This window comes from Leptinotarsa decemlineata, unplaced genomic scaffold (assembly GCF_025532065.1).
Source record: "Leptinotarsa decemlineata unplaced genomic scaffold, Ldec_3_MD MMD2_P_RNA_scaffold_12, whole genome shotgun sequence".
In the NCBI taxonomy this organism is placed as follows: Eukaryota; Metazoa; Arthropoda; class Insecta; order Coleoptera; family Chrysomelidae; genus Leptinotarsa; species Leptinotarsa decemlineata.
This window is the reverse complement of record NW_027412526.1, coordinates 9220253-9236000: the sequence shown is the minus strand read 5'-3', so window position 1 is coordinate 9236000 and position 15748 is coordinate 9220253. Positions and strand designations below refer to the sequence as shown.

General features: G+C 37.2%; 1 protein-coding gene across 5 annotated transcripts in view; it reads left to right on the top strand.

Moving 5' to 3' along the window:
* sdk (sidekick cell adhesion molecule) overlaps positions 1-15748 on the top strand; it is a 556813-nt gene that overhangs the window by 497890 nt on the left and 43175 nt on the right. For 3 of the 5 annotated variants that reach the window (XM_074173757.1, XM_074173755.1, XM_074173764.1), the window contains 4 exons: positions 1092-1625; positions 8586-8713; positions 14637-14756; positions 14866-15021. In XM_074173757.1, the coding sequence (XP_074029858.1) occupies positions 1092-1625; positions 8586-8713; positions 14637-14756; positions 14866-15021 (938 nt within the window). The remainder of the gene's footprint in view (positions 1-1091; positions 1626-8585; positions 8714-14636; positions 14757-14865; positions 15022-15748) is intronic. The other 2 variants (XM_074173770.1, XM_074173767.1) reach the window with 1 other exon arrangement.

Here is a 15748-nt window from a genome sequence, read left to right as displayed (position 1 = left end):
ACCAAACCATTATTTTTTACACCTCGATATGTGTTAAAAAGAATGGCTTGGTGTTGGGATTCAACTCCAGTAATATTAATTACTACACCAAAGGTTCCAATAAAGTGAATTACATGTAACATTTATTGCCAAGATAATTTGGAGAATTTTGATTTACACTTTAGCGAGAAAATTGTTGGTATACTATATCTTTCTTTCTCGTGGAGTAATTATGAATCACAAAGTGCTTTGCAAGTAACTCCTCTTTATGAAGTGGCTGGACTCTGTCAGAGAGGGGATAAAACATACATGTACGTATTCATTGCGTGAACACGCAAAATAATGAAGAAATCAAACAAGTCAACAGAATATCATTGAAAAATGAATCGCCACCTCATATACAAAGATTAACACCAAAATTGATCGATGTATTTCGTAACAATGGCGGCGAGATTCTTGTAGGCTTATTTTACAAAAATTCGTCGCTGTATGCGATTTTTGTGTTAGAAACATAAATCTGAGATTCCCTTAATTTCCTTCAACTATGTCCACGTCAGATACTCAGTTTAAATCTCACCCATATCCACCTAAAGATTTTCTTATTGATGGAACTCAATTATAGATTGCAAGAATTTGATATAACTTTAATCGAATGTCTGCACATAAGTATTTTTAATCTGTTTGTAGAGTTTTGTTCACAATCTTCTTTTCATTTTTATTTTACTTTTTCTATTATAGTACAATTGATATTTGTTAATATGACAAATATAATACATTTCTCTGTTGTACTATGTATTATTTTTTTTTGTATAATTACAATTTTTTCATGTAAGTTGAATTGCCTGTTTTTTCCGCGAATCTTGCTGTGTTAATGAGAGTAACTTTTTTGACAATAAAGTGTATTTATTATTATTCATTATTAATCGCATTCTGAAGATATGCGTTTGTGTTTAAATGATAGCAGTACTTATAATCATAGCATACTATACTACTCGGCAAAAGTTGAAAGTAATAATCGATTTTGTCAGATCTATAATTCGATTATGTCTCTGTCTTTTGCAAAGATCGGTTTGATCGCATCATAACAGCACAAGTATTTATTTGGATTTCAGAGCTCGGGCAATCAACTCTCAAGAAGGTAAGGAAGAAAACAGCGCCTTCATAAGACTGACGATAGAAAAAACAAACGACGACAAAGAGATAGCTCCCGAAATAATAATAGGCCCAGAAGACTTACAGATAGTGAAGGGGACACCTCAAACGACAATAGACTGCATAGCAAACGCGCGCCCTGTATACGAACTAGAAACGTTATGGTTCAAAGATGGAATACCGATCGAAAGTACTGGAATATTGTACTCCTTCAACGACATTTGGAACAGGAGCGTCATCTTGGCTTCGGTCAATACCACGTACAGCGGACAATACGAGTGCCAGGTTAACTTAAGGTCTGGAGGATTTCCCACTGTGAAAGCATCTGCTCAAATAGAAGTGCTAGAAAAACCTAGATTTTTCACTAATTCGAAACCAGAGACTCTTGGGGATTACGCCAATTCCATCAGCTTACCGTGTGATGTCCTGGGGATTCCGAAGCCGAACATCACTTGGTACAAGAACTCTGAGGAGATCGATCTCGCTGACAAAAGGTGACTATATGAAAATTCCTTTTTTTAAGTAGTCAGGTATATTCCATTGAATATACCTGATCATACTTTAAAAAGCTGTTAACAAAGCTTACGTTTTACTAAACTAGCTAGGCAATTCTGAATGTTTTTTTATTTAGACAAGGCAAAAAGACAGAACCTTCAGTTTATTGAGTCAAAATCCTTGTGTATAAATTTAAAATCAGTTATTTTCTACTACTGCTGCAGCACTAGGTAATTTAATTCTAACCAGATTTACTACTGATTCAGAATTTACCAATAGCCGTTTTCTAAACCATGTTTACCTATACACCAAGTACCATTCCATTATTTCATTAATTCGTCTAGTCACTGTTTGTTTTAAATACAGATAATACTTCTCTAGTTGTTTCTCTTCCAGTTGTTTCATTTTATCTGATACAAAACCCATTTTTCTCAACTCTCCAGTTGATTATGTTTATTCTCAACAGCAGACAGCATCGTACTCTGCATTTTATTGTTTATCTGCCATCTGTCAACACCAGAATCAACTGATGATTTCGATCTTCCGAATCATCATTTTCTAATTTGTTTTTCACCTGGACACCAAGCACCATTCTGTTATTTCATTCATTCGTCTATTTGCTGCTTGCCTGAAATGCAGATGATACCACTCTAGTTATCCCAGTTGATTATGTTCATTCTAAACAGCAAATACCTGCACGTCGTCTTGATTTCAAACAGGTTGGAGCCTGGCTCCCTTACCCTTTGGACTGATGTTTGCCAGAAGGACAAACGGGTCATAACTGATGGTGGGTGTTGATGGTATGGCGGCATGAATGTCCTCAGATATCAGTACCGCCCTTCACGGAGTACCCCTACCTGGCTGGGGTGGGTTGGATGAAAAAATTATTCATCTTTTAACGGAGGACATAAGGGCCTCATTCGACAGAGTGTCGGGGCTTTCTATATCGGGAGGGGTCGTCTACAGTATAATCCATAGCTTCCGTGACTAATGGGTTTTCATGAGTTTCTGCACCATCAAAAACTCTCTGGTTTCTCGACTGAATGGAAGGCAGCTGCAAATCTCTACGGATGGCTTCATACCGCACGAACCAAGGAGCATTCACAATCATCCTCATTAACTTGTTTTGCAATACCTCCAGAATGGATATATTATATTTCGCCGCTTGTCCCCAGACGCCCGAAGCATACATGATGACAGGCTTGAACATTGCATTATAGATGGTGATCTTGTTCTTGAGACTCATTTTAGATCTTCTGTTGATCAGAGGGTACAGACGTGCTATCCGACCCTCGATCTTTGATTTGACGCTCATTATGTGCCGGTTTCAAGTGACCCTACGGTCTATTAGAAGGCCTAGGTACTTTACCCGCGTTTGCCAGTCAATCTTCCTTCCAGAGATTCTCACTTTTCTGGCCGGAGATTTCAATCTTCCCATGGGTATCGCCCGAGTCTTTTCCGGGTTCACTCGGATCTTCCAATCAAGGTACCAGCGCTCGAGGTCGTCCAATGCACGTTGCATGTAGACGACGCCGAGCTCTCGACCCATGGAAGATGAGAGGAGAGCCGTGTCATCGGCGTACATAGATATTCACACGCTCAGGCCTCGGTAGGTCACTGGTGTAAAGTGAGTACAACGTCGGAGAGAGCACGGCCCCCTGTGGCACTCCAGCAAGATCTCTCTGTTAGACAGAGAGCCCTCTACTCTAACCTGGAATGTCCTGTCATTCAGGAAAGACCCAATCCACCGGATGAGGCCTCGAGGCAGATCGAACGCGTTTAATTTGTGCAGAAGACCTTCGTGCCAAACACGTCGAAGGCCTTCGAGATGTCGAGTAGCACAATATGCACTTTTTTGTTGAAATTCAGCTCGTGGATGGGGTTTTCGACCAGCCTTAGAGCCTGTAACTTAGTGGAGTATTCTCTCCTGAAGCCAAATTGTTCATCAGGCAGAACATTTCGGTCCTCAACTTCTTCGTTGAGCCTTTGGAGCCTCAGCCAGCTTCACCGCCGACAAGAGTAGACTGATTGGGCGATAGTTCTGTGGAAACAGCGGGTTCTGACCCTGTTTTGGGATCATGACGATGTTCGCATGCTTCCACCTTCTGGGAAAGTGTCTGAGGGATAACGAACTGTTTATGATGTTCAGCTAACATTCGACGCAGTTGTCCGGGAGCCTCTTCAACAACTTGTTAGTTATTGAGTCGTCCCCCGAAGCTTTCTTGGCCTTTGCAGTTCCGACGTATCCCTTCAGCTCTTCCGCAGAAGATGGACGGATGTCGTCGTCATCTTCCCTGAGGATTCGGTGACCGGTCTTCCAACAGCATATCGCGGTCGATGTCGTCGTCGTCGTCTCGTCAACGTTAAGCTGAAACTGACGTTTCATCGTGTCAGCAAAGGCTAACGCTTTGTCAGCGGGGGAGTAGCACACTCCGCGCTCTCCGTGAATGGGTGAGAAAGCAGTCTTCTTCCCCTTGAGCCTGCGAGTGACTCGCCAAAGCTCGTCACTCCCAGGTTCGAAGGATTCCAAAAGCTCTTCCCACCTTTCGTTTCGATGATCAATGATGGCCTGCTTGACTTGGTTGTCCATCCTATTTGCCGCGATTTTATCCCCTGGGAAAAGGGTTCGCTGATAGAGCCTTCTCAGGCGATTTCTTTCTCGTATCAAGTCTTTGATATGAGAGAGAAACTCATTATAGCTCCTCAGCGGGCACTCCTCCCTGGAGGTGGCCGTTCGAAACGCATCATTCACGGAAAGCTCGAAACGTTCAACTGCCGCGTCGAGTTCGTCGGGAGAGTCGAGTACCTCAGGAGGGGCACGCATCTCTCCGAGCTGGGCTGTGAAGACATCCCAGTCCGTCTTAGATCTTATGCGATAATCAGGGGAAGGAAGATCATCGCCCAATACCAGGATTACTGGATTATGATCGGAATCCAGTTCCGACAGAACGTAAATTTCGCTAGTCAGAGAGACGTTTCTGAGAAGCGCGATGTCTAGTACGTCAGACCTGGTATGCCCGCGATACTACGTAGGGTCATCTGGTCCCAGCACAAGATATTCATACCCGTCAACGTGCGCATGGAACAGCAGATAACATCGTATCCTGCATTTTATTGTTTATCTGCCATCACCAGAGTTAACTGATGATTTCGATCTTCCTAATCATCATTTTCTAATTTGTTTCTTTCCCAGGCACCAAGCAACAATCTGTCTATTTACTGCTTTTCTAGGATGCAGGTGATACCTCTGTAGTTATTTCTCCTCTGGTTGTTCCATTTTATCTGATACAACACTAATTCTTCTGAACTCCCTAGTTGATTGTGTTTATTCTAAAAAGCAGATAACATCGTATCCTGCATTTTATTGCTAACCTGCCACCTATCAACAGCATGCCATTACATTTCATTCATTGGTCTATTCACTGCTTGCCTAAAATGCAGATGATACCTCTCTAGTTGTTTGTCTTCAGGGTGTTCCATTTTATCTGTTACCACACTTCTGAACTTCCCAGTTGGTTGTGATTATACTCTTATCAGCAGATAGCATCATATCCTGCATTTTATTGTTTCCGGTTTATTTTTTCTTCCGTCTCTCAACAGAGTTTGTTTTTATCTGTCTGGTATTTTTTCTTTATTATTGTATCTGGTGCAAATATCTTATAGCTGTTTTCTGTCTCCACATTGTTCTTGAAATCATCTTGTATATTAGATCCTTCCTCTGTTGTAGAATTTTTTATGTGTTTTCAATCAGAAAGCCCTACCCACAGCTTCTTCATTCACGTACTATGATTTCTTCATTGTTGTCTTTCATTCAGGTTGTCTATTTATGTGTATTGAGCATCTATTCACAAGGCAAACATTGTTGAATAACTTTTGTACCTTTCCCACTTTTCTATACAGGGTCCTGCAACAGTGGCGCGGTGTTCCATATCTCTATATAGGAAGCAGATAGGAATCTAATTTTCTATAATATTACCTTATTGCTCGAGCTCGACAAAATAAAAATATTGGCGGTCACACAGGGTGTTCGATTTTTTCTGGGCGGATCCCAACTGTGTCTTTTTAAATGGCAACCTATATTTTTTATCGCTTTTTCGGTTTCTTCATAGAAAATAAAATAAACTTTATGTATATCTGCACTTCGAAAATATTGACGGTTTTCGAGATATCTAGCATGACAGGTTTTTTTTTCCAATATTCGTCACTCAGAATATTTGAAATTATAAAGTGGTGCCAAGTCCAGTTGAATTTTTTTTTTGGTCGAATATTCTACATTGGTAACTCTCTCAAACGATATATCTAAAATCGACCTGTGATATACAGGGTATGAAAAACCGCTTGCCAAATATTGTAAATGAAAATTTGCAAAATCTTCCTTAGATTAAATGGAACACCCTGTATATTATTGATCCATAAGAAGCGCCAACGAAACCTCTACAAATTTCATTAAGTATTCCCTATGGCTAAGTTCAATAGTTTTTCTTAAATGAGCATTTCTTTCGAAAAATGGTCATTTTTTTCAAAGCGAAATCCATTTGACGACTGATAAAAATATACGAAAGATATCTTGTTTCAATTTTGTACATTAGAAGGTGTCCAAACAAATATTTTTTAACGAAATAAATGTATGTACCTATCACTTTTTGCTAAATGGAAAATTATTTTTTCATTGGATGCAGAATTTCACTCATAAATCGTGCAATATCAAACCAAACAAGTTAAAAGAAAGAAACATTATAAATAACTATTTTTTTCATGTTATTATATTCATTCAGAGCTTGAGTTCTAGATATTCAAATTTGTCAACTGGCAAATTACAAAACTACAAAAGGGAGAGTTTAATTAAGGTTGATAATGAAACTTTTATAAAATATGTTCAACATGTCTTCCATTTTCTTGAATGCAGACCTGAAGTCTATGTTTGAAAGACTGTTCTACCCTGCGCAAGACAGCTGGTGTAATGCTGCGAAAAGCATTCGTTATTCTAAGTCGCATATTTTCGGGAGAAGTTGGTGGCTCAACGTAAACCATATTTTTTATGTATCCCCATAAGAAAAAATCTAGTTTCGTCAAATCTGGTGATCTAGCGGGCCACCGTACAGGCCCATTCCGTCCTATCCATTTATTGGGAAATACTTCATTTAGATGATCTCTCACTTCTGCCGAATAGTGAGCAGGTGCACCATCATGTTGTAACCACATTCTATTGCGGAGGTCAAGAGGAATATCATCTAACAAACCTGGTAAATCATTTCGTAAGAAATTGAGATACATTGCACCATTCATATGTCCCTCAAAAAAGTATGGACCAATTACATATTCTCCAATGATGCCTCCCCAGACATTTATCGACCACCTATGTTGATAATCCACCTGTCTCAATAAGTGAGGATTTTCTGTCGCATAATAATGGTAATTATGTCGATTTACAAATCCATTTTTATGGAATGTCGATTCATCCGACCATAAAATATTATTGAAAAAATATTCGTTTCGACGAATTTTGTTCATGGCCCAATTGCAAAATCTCACTCTTTTCTCGAAATCAGCATACAGTAGTTCTTGATGTAACTGAACGTGGTATGGATGCAAGCGATGTTTCTTCAATACTCGTTGCACTGATCTCTCACTTATATCCACTATTTCCCCAATTTGTCGTTGACTCCTACTAGGATCTTCTTCAACAGCAAGAAGAACTTGCAATTCATTATCTTCATTAGTAGCTGGCTTGATGCGCTCATGTTTGGAATAATTAATAGATCCAGTTTCAACGAATCGTCCCAAGACCTTTCGGAAAGATCTTTCATCTGGATGCCTTCTATCTGGATACCGTTGAGAATAAATTCTACTTGCCAATAAACAATTCCTGTCTGATTCACCTAATATGAAAATCATATCAATCAAATCACTTTTTGATAACAACATTCTGATGAAATTATACCGACAGTTCAACTTCACGATTGACTAAAAATTTCAATATTCATTTGCAGCCAAATATTTTGTTCTGTCATTTGCCAGACTACTTGATTTCCAATAAATATTTCATTCGCTGAAAGGTTGTTTTAGACCGAAAGAATATGGCACAAATTCCGAGATTTTTGAAATTATTGTAACTATTCAAGAACGTCCATTTTGTGGTGTAATTCGCAACTTGTTTATCTAGCAACAGGTAATTTTAGGAATGGGCGATATTTTAAGGAAAGGGTATTTTTTGTATATTCTTATCAGTCGTCAAATGGATTTCACTTTGAAAAAATGACCATTTTTCGAAAGAAATGCTCATTTAAGAAAAACTATTGAACTTAGCCATAGGGAATACTTAATGAAATTTGTAGAGGTTTCATTGGCGCTTCTTATGGATCAATAATATACAGGGTGTTCCATTCAATATAAGGAAGATTTTGCAAATTTTCATTTACAATATTTGGCAAGCGGTTTTTCATACCCTGTATGTCACAGGTCGATTTCAGATATATCGTTTGAGAGAGTTACCAATGTAGAATATTCGACCAAAAAAAAATTTCAACTGGACTTGGCACCACTTTATAATTTCAAATATCCTGAGTGACGAATATTGGAAAAAAAACCTGTCATGCTAGATATCTCGAAAACCATCAATATTTTCGAAGTGCAGATATACATAAAGTTTATTTTATTTTCTATGAAGAAACCGAAAAAGCGATAAAAAATATAGGTTGCCATTTAAAAAGACACAGTTGGGATCCGCCCAGAAAAAATCGAACACCCTGTGTGACCGCCAATATTTTTATTTTGTCGAGCTCGAGCAATAAGGTAATACTTTAGAAAATTAGATTCCTATCTGCTTCCTATATAGAAATATGGAACACCGCGCCACTGTTGCAGGACCCTGTATAATTCAAGTCGATTTTGACAGAAATAAATCATGGTAATATGACAATGTTTTCATGCATGTTTTTGATAGAGATTGCTTTTGGCAGGTATGTGTTACAAGAGGACAATTCGCTGTTGATTAAAAAACTATTGATTAGCGATAATGGAATGTACCAGTGCTTTGCAAGAAATGAAGCTGGAGAAAGCTCGTTGTCAACTTGGCTGAAGGTTAAAAGTGAGTATTATTTTTTTTGAAATTTTGAAAGTAGGTATCACATTATGTTTTGTCACAAAAAGTCGGGTATACATATGCGAAATCTTCCACTCAAGAAAGAATGTTAGTGTAAAATGTTACGAAGTTAATTTTGCTCTTAGTCGGCTCGAAAGGTACTCTTGTATTATGAAGATTTTTTGAGTTGTTGAAAAATTCAACGCAGCAGCCTTAAAAACTACAATGAGTTTCAAAGTATGTACCATATGAGAAACTTTTTCATTATCCATTTGTCAGAAAATTTTATTCTTATATATTTTACACCGTTCGGAAATTTAGAATTTCGACAACTCAAATCCAAATTTCACGCAATACACCAATTTTCATCAGGAATAAATTTTTCAGACAAATGAATAATAAAAAAGTTTCTCATATGGTGCAAAACTTTCTGAAACTCACTGTATATCGCGATAAAAAAAAAACGATCATATAAAACATCTGAATTTTTGTATATTTACCCATCAGTAAAACCTACAGAAATATGAAACCTCATTACAACGAAAATTATCCGTGATATTAATTATAGAATTCTCACGATAAATTTTATTCAAAACGCGTTTCGCTACACAGTAGAATCATCGGTTACTGATCACCAGTATAAAGTTAATAATTTTCATCAAGTAATGGGTCAAAGTATTCATAATTTGAACAAAAAATAGTCCATTTTGTGAATAGATTGAATTTTTGAATAATACCTAATAGAGAAAAATATAACTGAAAAAAAAAAATTCTACTCTCTCAAAATATCTCTTAAATTTCAAGTGATACAATGAAAAGAGGCATTTTTTGGAAATTGCAATAATTGTACGAATATTTAAGGTCTACGACGATGCTTTTGTTCATTCACAGATTACCATTTACTCTAATGATGTATACAATAGTCAATAGTTAATTTCATTTGCAACAGCTCAAGATAAACGAAGTTTCTCGTCCTAATGAAGCACATATTATCCTACTTTAAAAATTCGTCGATGATCTTGCACGTGGAATCTGTAGGATCTTCAACTTGTCTTACGAAAAGTTTTTTTTTCTTTTTGTTGGAAGACTGTTCAACCTGTACTCGAAAAGGGCAACACAAATGTTCTAAATAACCAAGCACCAGTTGCATTACTATCAGTGGCACCGAAACTTATGGAGTAAGCTGTTACTAAACCCATTATGGAATATCTGGAATGCTTCAACATTCGAACAATGTCAGCTAGAAACACGGATACTCTCGGCATGTTGCGCTTCATGTTAACAAGACCTTTGACCGTGTACCTCTTGCATGATCGTTCACAAATTAAATGTCGATGTTGCAATTTGTCGGATCGTTTTTGTTCGTGGCTCTTATTTGGCCTTCTCAAAGAATGTTCCTTACAAATAGTCAACGACTCTATCATCTATTATCAAGTATCTATTGGCCAATATACATCTTCAGCGTCAAAAAGAGTTTTCATTAATTAATAGATATCTGGAAAAATCGGTTTCCGGTGAGAATTTCATACCACTAAAACCCACCCATCATTTTTCTCTAAGGAGGAATGTTGAAGGTTAGGTTAGGTTAGGGCTGCCCAGCGAGGCAGACACAAAGTATGTTCTCTGCTGTTTCATCATTTTCCAAACAGAGGCGACGACACACTGTCTTCCGACAGTCCGAGCCTCTGCATATGATGATTCAAATGACAAAAGGCCTGTTAGACATCGTAGTTCATCCCTGCTGTAGTCCAACAACTGTTTGGTATCAAGCTTCGATGGGTGAATGAAAGCCTTAGAGTGAGCCAATCCTGGAAGATTCTTCCAGAAGTCCATAAATCTTCTTGCCATCCAGGTGTTCAATCTTTGTTTGGCAAAGCCTAAAGCGATGCCAATGACAGGTTCTGGTCCGATGAAGCTGCTTGCAGCATCCTCCTTTGCAAGGTAGTCGGCACCCTCATTGCCTTCCAGGCCGGTATGACCAGGATTCCAGACCAGAGATAATCTGTTGAGTCTTCCTATCGAGGAGAGTCGTTTTTGGCAATTTGGTACCAATTTAGATGTTGCTCGGTAGGACCCAAGAGCTTCCAACGCCGCTTGACTGTCCGAGAATATTTTTATTGACTTGTGTGTGAGGTTGGATTCTCCCAATCTCTCCACACACAATTCAATAGCGTAAATTTCCGCTTGAAATACAGTCGCATAGGTTCCTAGGCAGTTTGATATCTCTGTCCTGGGTCTACGACTGAAAACATCTCCACCAGAACCGGAAGGTGTTTTTGATCCAACAACTATCTGCTCTTAATATTTCCTTCACCCGGAGGATCCAGTAGTTTATAAGGCAGTTCGTAGTTGACAGTTGGAGGCATAAAGTCAGAGGTCATTTCCAGAATGCTGTGACTTCCAGTGTCAACCAACATTCTGTTACGCTCCGCATTAAATTGATTTGTGTAATTGCCAAATGTGCACAAGTCTGTATGCAGTCCATCTAGCCTCTCTCTCCAAATGTTGGAGGACCTGACATACTAATGTCATGGCTAGCTACGTCGATCAATTTTTTGGTGATTTGATGTCAAATTGGATATTAATATTGTAGTGTTCAGAAAGGGTAATCAAACAGAACTCAACTCCCAATTACACACTTTATTCACACTCAAGTTCATATATCAATGCCCAGCACAATACTGTTGCCTTTAAGATATAAAAAGTATGAATATGTTTTCTGTAGTAATAAAAACAACGTAGTACCTACCGGAAGGGTTTATAAAATTAGTTCACTAGACATTACAAATATGTCTTGGCATAATTACGTTACAGGAATACAACTTTATAGAAACTTGTTGACAGCTCTAAAACTGCGGGTGCTTCATAAACTTTCAATGAGATCTTTTTTGGAGTATTGCTCAAACTATAGCTATAGTTATGCTCTTACGCATTCCCTTAATCTGCTATTACTATTACTGGAGATTGATCCTAACACCAAACCGTTATTTTTCAACACCTCGACGCGTGTTTTAATCACCAAGTGATCATCTTCAAGAGGAGTTTAATCTTTCTCTTGAAGATGATCACTTGGTGATTGAAGCACGTGTCGAGGTGTTAAAAACAACGGTTTGGTGTTGGGATGAAACTTCAGTAATATTCATTACTACACTAAAGGTTCCAAACAGTGCATCACAAGTACAAGCAACCTAGTTCGTCAGAGAATGGTTGGGAATATGCCTCTCTACTGCAGGTACTTTTATGTATTGAAATATAGTTTCTCATTGCTTCGAAATATATCTTATCACACCTTTAAGTACAGTTTTCAAGGACTCTTTTCTATGGAGAAAATAAGCGAGACAGTTTTTCCAAATGAATAGAATCTACGATTCAAATCCAATAGATATATTCCTATTCCTTCTCACTGGTAACGCCCTTAGGGCTTTAAAGGATTTTACTGCAGTGGCTGTGTTTCTCCATGAAACAAATATCATATGTAAATAATTTCAGTTTGTTTTCAAACCATCATATGTTCCCACAATGTATGGAAAAATCAAAATCACTACCTCGATTGTATTATTTTAAAATATCTCTTGTTCTTGTTTCTGAAGGCAATCAAATAAAACAACCGTGCCTGTTTTATCATGGCGTAAAGTACAAAGTTGAAAATCGAATTACCGAACTGTTTTTGTTCGAATCAAACTTCTTTGTACCCGACTTTTTGTATACAAAGTTATATATAATGTGATACGTTCCCTCTGTAGCGGAAGAAGAGGTGGATGGATTATATTACATAACAATTTCATCCCTAACCGAAACACCCTTTTATTAATATGCAGAGCACAGAAAAGTTCGGAGTTTAGCAGCTAAAATCGTGAGATTGAGAAGTTCGGGGGAACGGCATGGAAAAAAAAGCTTTATTTATATTGCGCAATGTAAGGGTTTACGAAAAATTTTTGGAATGTTATGTTATTACACCTTTTGCACCCGTAGTTGTGTTAGTTTTGTTGGCACCATTTTGCAAATTATTTTGTTAGTGGATTTTGACTGAGAAACTAGAGATTGAATTTTTGAAATGTATGTCTTTCTGAAAGAATTGGTTTGAGTATAATTCAGTTTTACTTTTTCGATTTATCAAATGAACAATATTATTTTTTGTGTGTTGATTGAAGTTTCATAACAATTGTTTTTTCATCAATAATTACCTAGTAGGTCATTTGCACCAAGCAGTTCAGAATCACTTTAGGAACAGAATACATTCAGGCTAGATGACTTTTTTAGTTACAGATACATCTCTTCCCCCCTCCAGAATGCGCATTACTTGCCCCCTCTAGTAACAAAACAATATTAATAGATTAAACACTGTAAAATCCGAAATGGAGTTTTCACACTTACCAACGACGCCCGACCTTGAAGTGGGCTAGGACCAAGCTTGCTCATCTACTAATAATTACCTAGTAGATCATTTGCACCAAGCAGTTCAGAATCACTTCAGGAACAGAATAAATTCAGGCTAGATGGCTTTTTTAGTTAGAGATACATCTATGCCACCCTCCAGAATGCACATTACTTGTCCCCTCTGATAACAAAAAAAATACTTATAGATGAAACACTGCAAAAGCCGAAATGAAGTTTCCTAGATTTTCTATCGGTCAAAACTGATTATTCAAATAATCTAATAATTATTCTAATTATATAAAATCTAAAATATCATTTTCAATCGATAACCACAAATTAAAAAGTATGGCTTGATACATCGGCTACAAACAAAATATAAGTTTATTTGAAACCTGTTCCTTTTCTTGGTTGGCTGGCCATTCATAACTTCTAGCGCATAAATGCTCTTTATGTAAACATGTTTGGCATTGAAAAGTTCAGTTGTAAAATTTGCTGTATAATATTTAGCGAATATGCTGATTCGGCTCATATCACCGATTTTGAATTACCTTCTCAAGTTCTGCATAGTCTGCCAATTTCGTGGGGTTACCTCTATTGGCTTCATACCGATAGTACGATGAACTTTGTAGTTATATCAACTGGTGATAGAAGAATCAAGCACTTACAAATGCCTTGAAGTGAAAACGGCCTCTAAAGCCAGCTCTTCAATGTTCTGATAACTCGTTCCGCAATTGCAGCCTTTTTTGTAATAAAAAGGAAATAATGTTTGAAATGCTTCTCTCTCATCAAGGATGAGAATGTGGAATTATGAAATTCAGTGCCCTTATCAGATTTTAAGTTTCTCTAGACATACTTGGCATTTTTCAGCTTGCTCGAAATAGCTGAAGTAATTGGATCAGCAGTTTCATTTTAACGGCCTTGAACATAAATAGTTCGAATAGTAGTTGATCATTATGATTTCTATGCCGTGCAGTTGGATTTTCATTAAATGTTCTCGAATGGAAGGTTCAACATCGAAGTTATCGGTAACAAATGAATCAGTTTTTAGATCTTACAGATGTAATGGAGAGATAAAAGACCTTCCAACTGAACATCAGTTGCCCTCCATACCATTGTAGAAAATACTAGGGTGGGGGTGGAGTTTCGGGTATGAATTTTATATCAAATTGTACACTTTCAAAATAAAGGTCACGTTTTCTTCAAAAAATGTTCACACATGTCAGATTCTGAGAAAAGTGGTATCAAGAATTCGTTGGAATTTGAATGATTCATAATTCTGTGCAAAGTTGAAGGTTCGTTTTACAATCCAAAAGGCATTCGATATACCAAAATTATTTCACCTATTCAGTTCAAAGAATGAATTTTGTTCCGTTCCATCATTGATGTGACAAAATGTGTAGTTTGTTACTTTTTTTTTCAGAATGTGTTGAGAAAAATGTGTTTGCGTTATCTATTAGGTTTTCTGTGAAAGTGTTCATTGTGTACATATTTCATTTTGCATGCCCCTCTTTATACATTCAAATTTCTTTACATACCTTCAACGAATTTTCAGCTGCGCAACCTGTAATGGAATATGGACCCTCGAACATGACAGTACTTGATGGAAATGACGCCACTCTGAGCTGTAGGGCGGTTGGGGCGCCGCTCCCAAACACCACGTGGATACATAACGGTAAGATTAGCGATCTAAATCACAAAAAGCAAGCAAGCTTGGCATATGTGTTACGTTTAAAATGTGTCACCCCGCATGGAACTTGTGCATTTTGCTACTAAATTTCCAGGTGAGAAAGAAGTAGAAACTTCGAGCAGGGTGCAGATTTTGGACACCGGGGACCTACTTATAGCCTCAGTCAAAGAATCTGATGCGGGTCAGTACACTTGCCTTCGATCGAACGAAGCCGGGGAAGTACGAGGATCGGCTCATTTGCAAGTGTTGGGTCAGTATTGATTCTGGGTTACTAACAATATTAACAATATTTCATCCACCCTCGAGACTAGTCTGCTTCTAATTCGTTGTATGGATTGTTTTTGCATTTGTGCAGTGTTATAAGTGTCTGCTAAAATAAATTGACATTCATCTATTCAACAACTGCATTTAAAATTTATTTCTGAATCAATCAATTTCGAAAAAACTAACTAAATTTTTCATAAGTTTCATCCTCTATAAAATACTCAATTTTATTGAGTTGAAATTTTCTTCAGTCTCAATCTGGCAACTCTAGGGTATATCAGTAATTCATATTCAAGTTTGAGAGTTATCAAAATTGTTAGGTATATTTATAGGAAATTCATATTCATTCACAGTATTCACAGCGATCATTGATCTCTGAAAATTTATGATAACTCATGGAAAATCCGCCATCTATTGGCATAATTTATAAAGCGATGTATGCTGAATATATTATTCACCCCTAGGGACTGACTATCATTGGTTACATTGAGACCCTTATTTTTATAAAAAAGAAGAAGAAAGCCAGTAAATTCAAACATTTGTTTACTTTAGTTTTCTTTATTTCCTTTTTATTTTAAAAAAGTACATACTTAATTCAAATGAATTTTTTTTCAAATTCCTTCATTTTTATTTATCTTGATGTTTCTATTATTTGTTTTAATATATTTCGTTCAATACTGTGCAGTGGATATTGAAAGTTATAAAATTTTCAC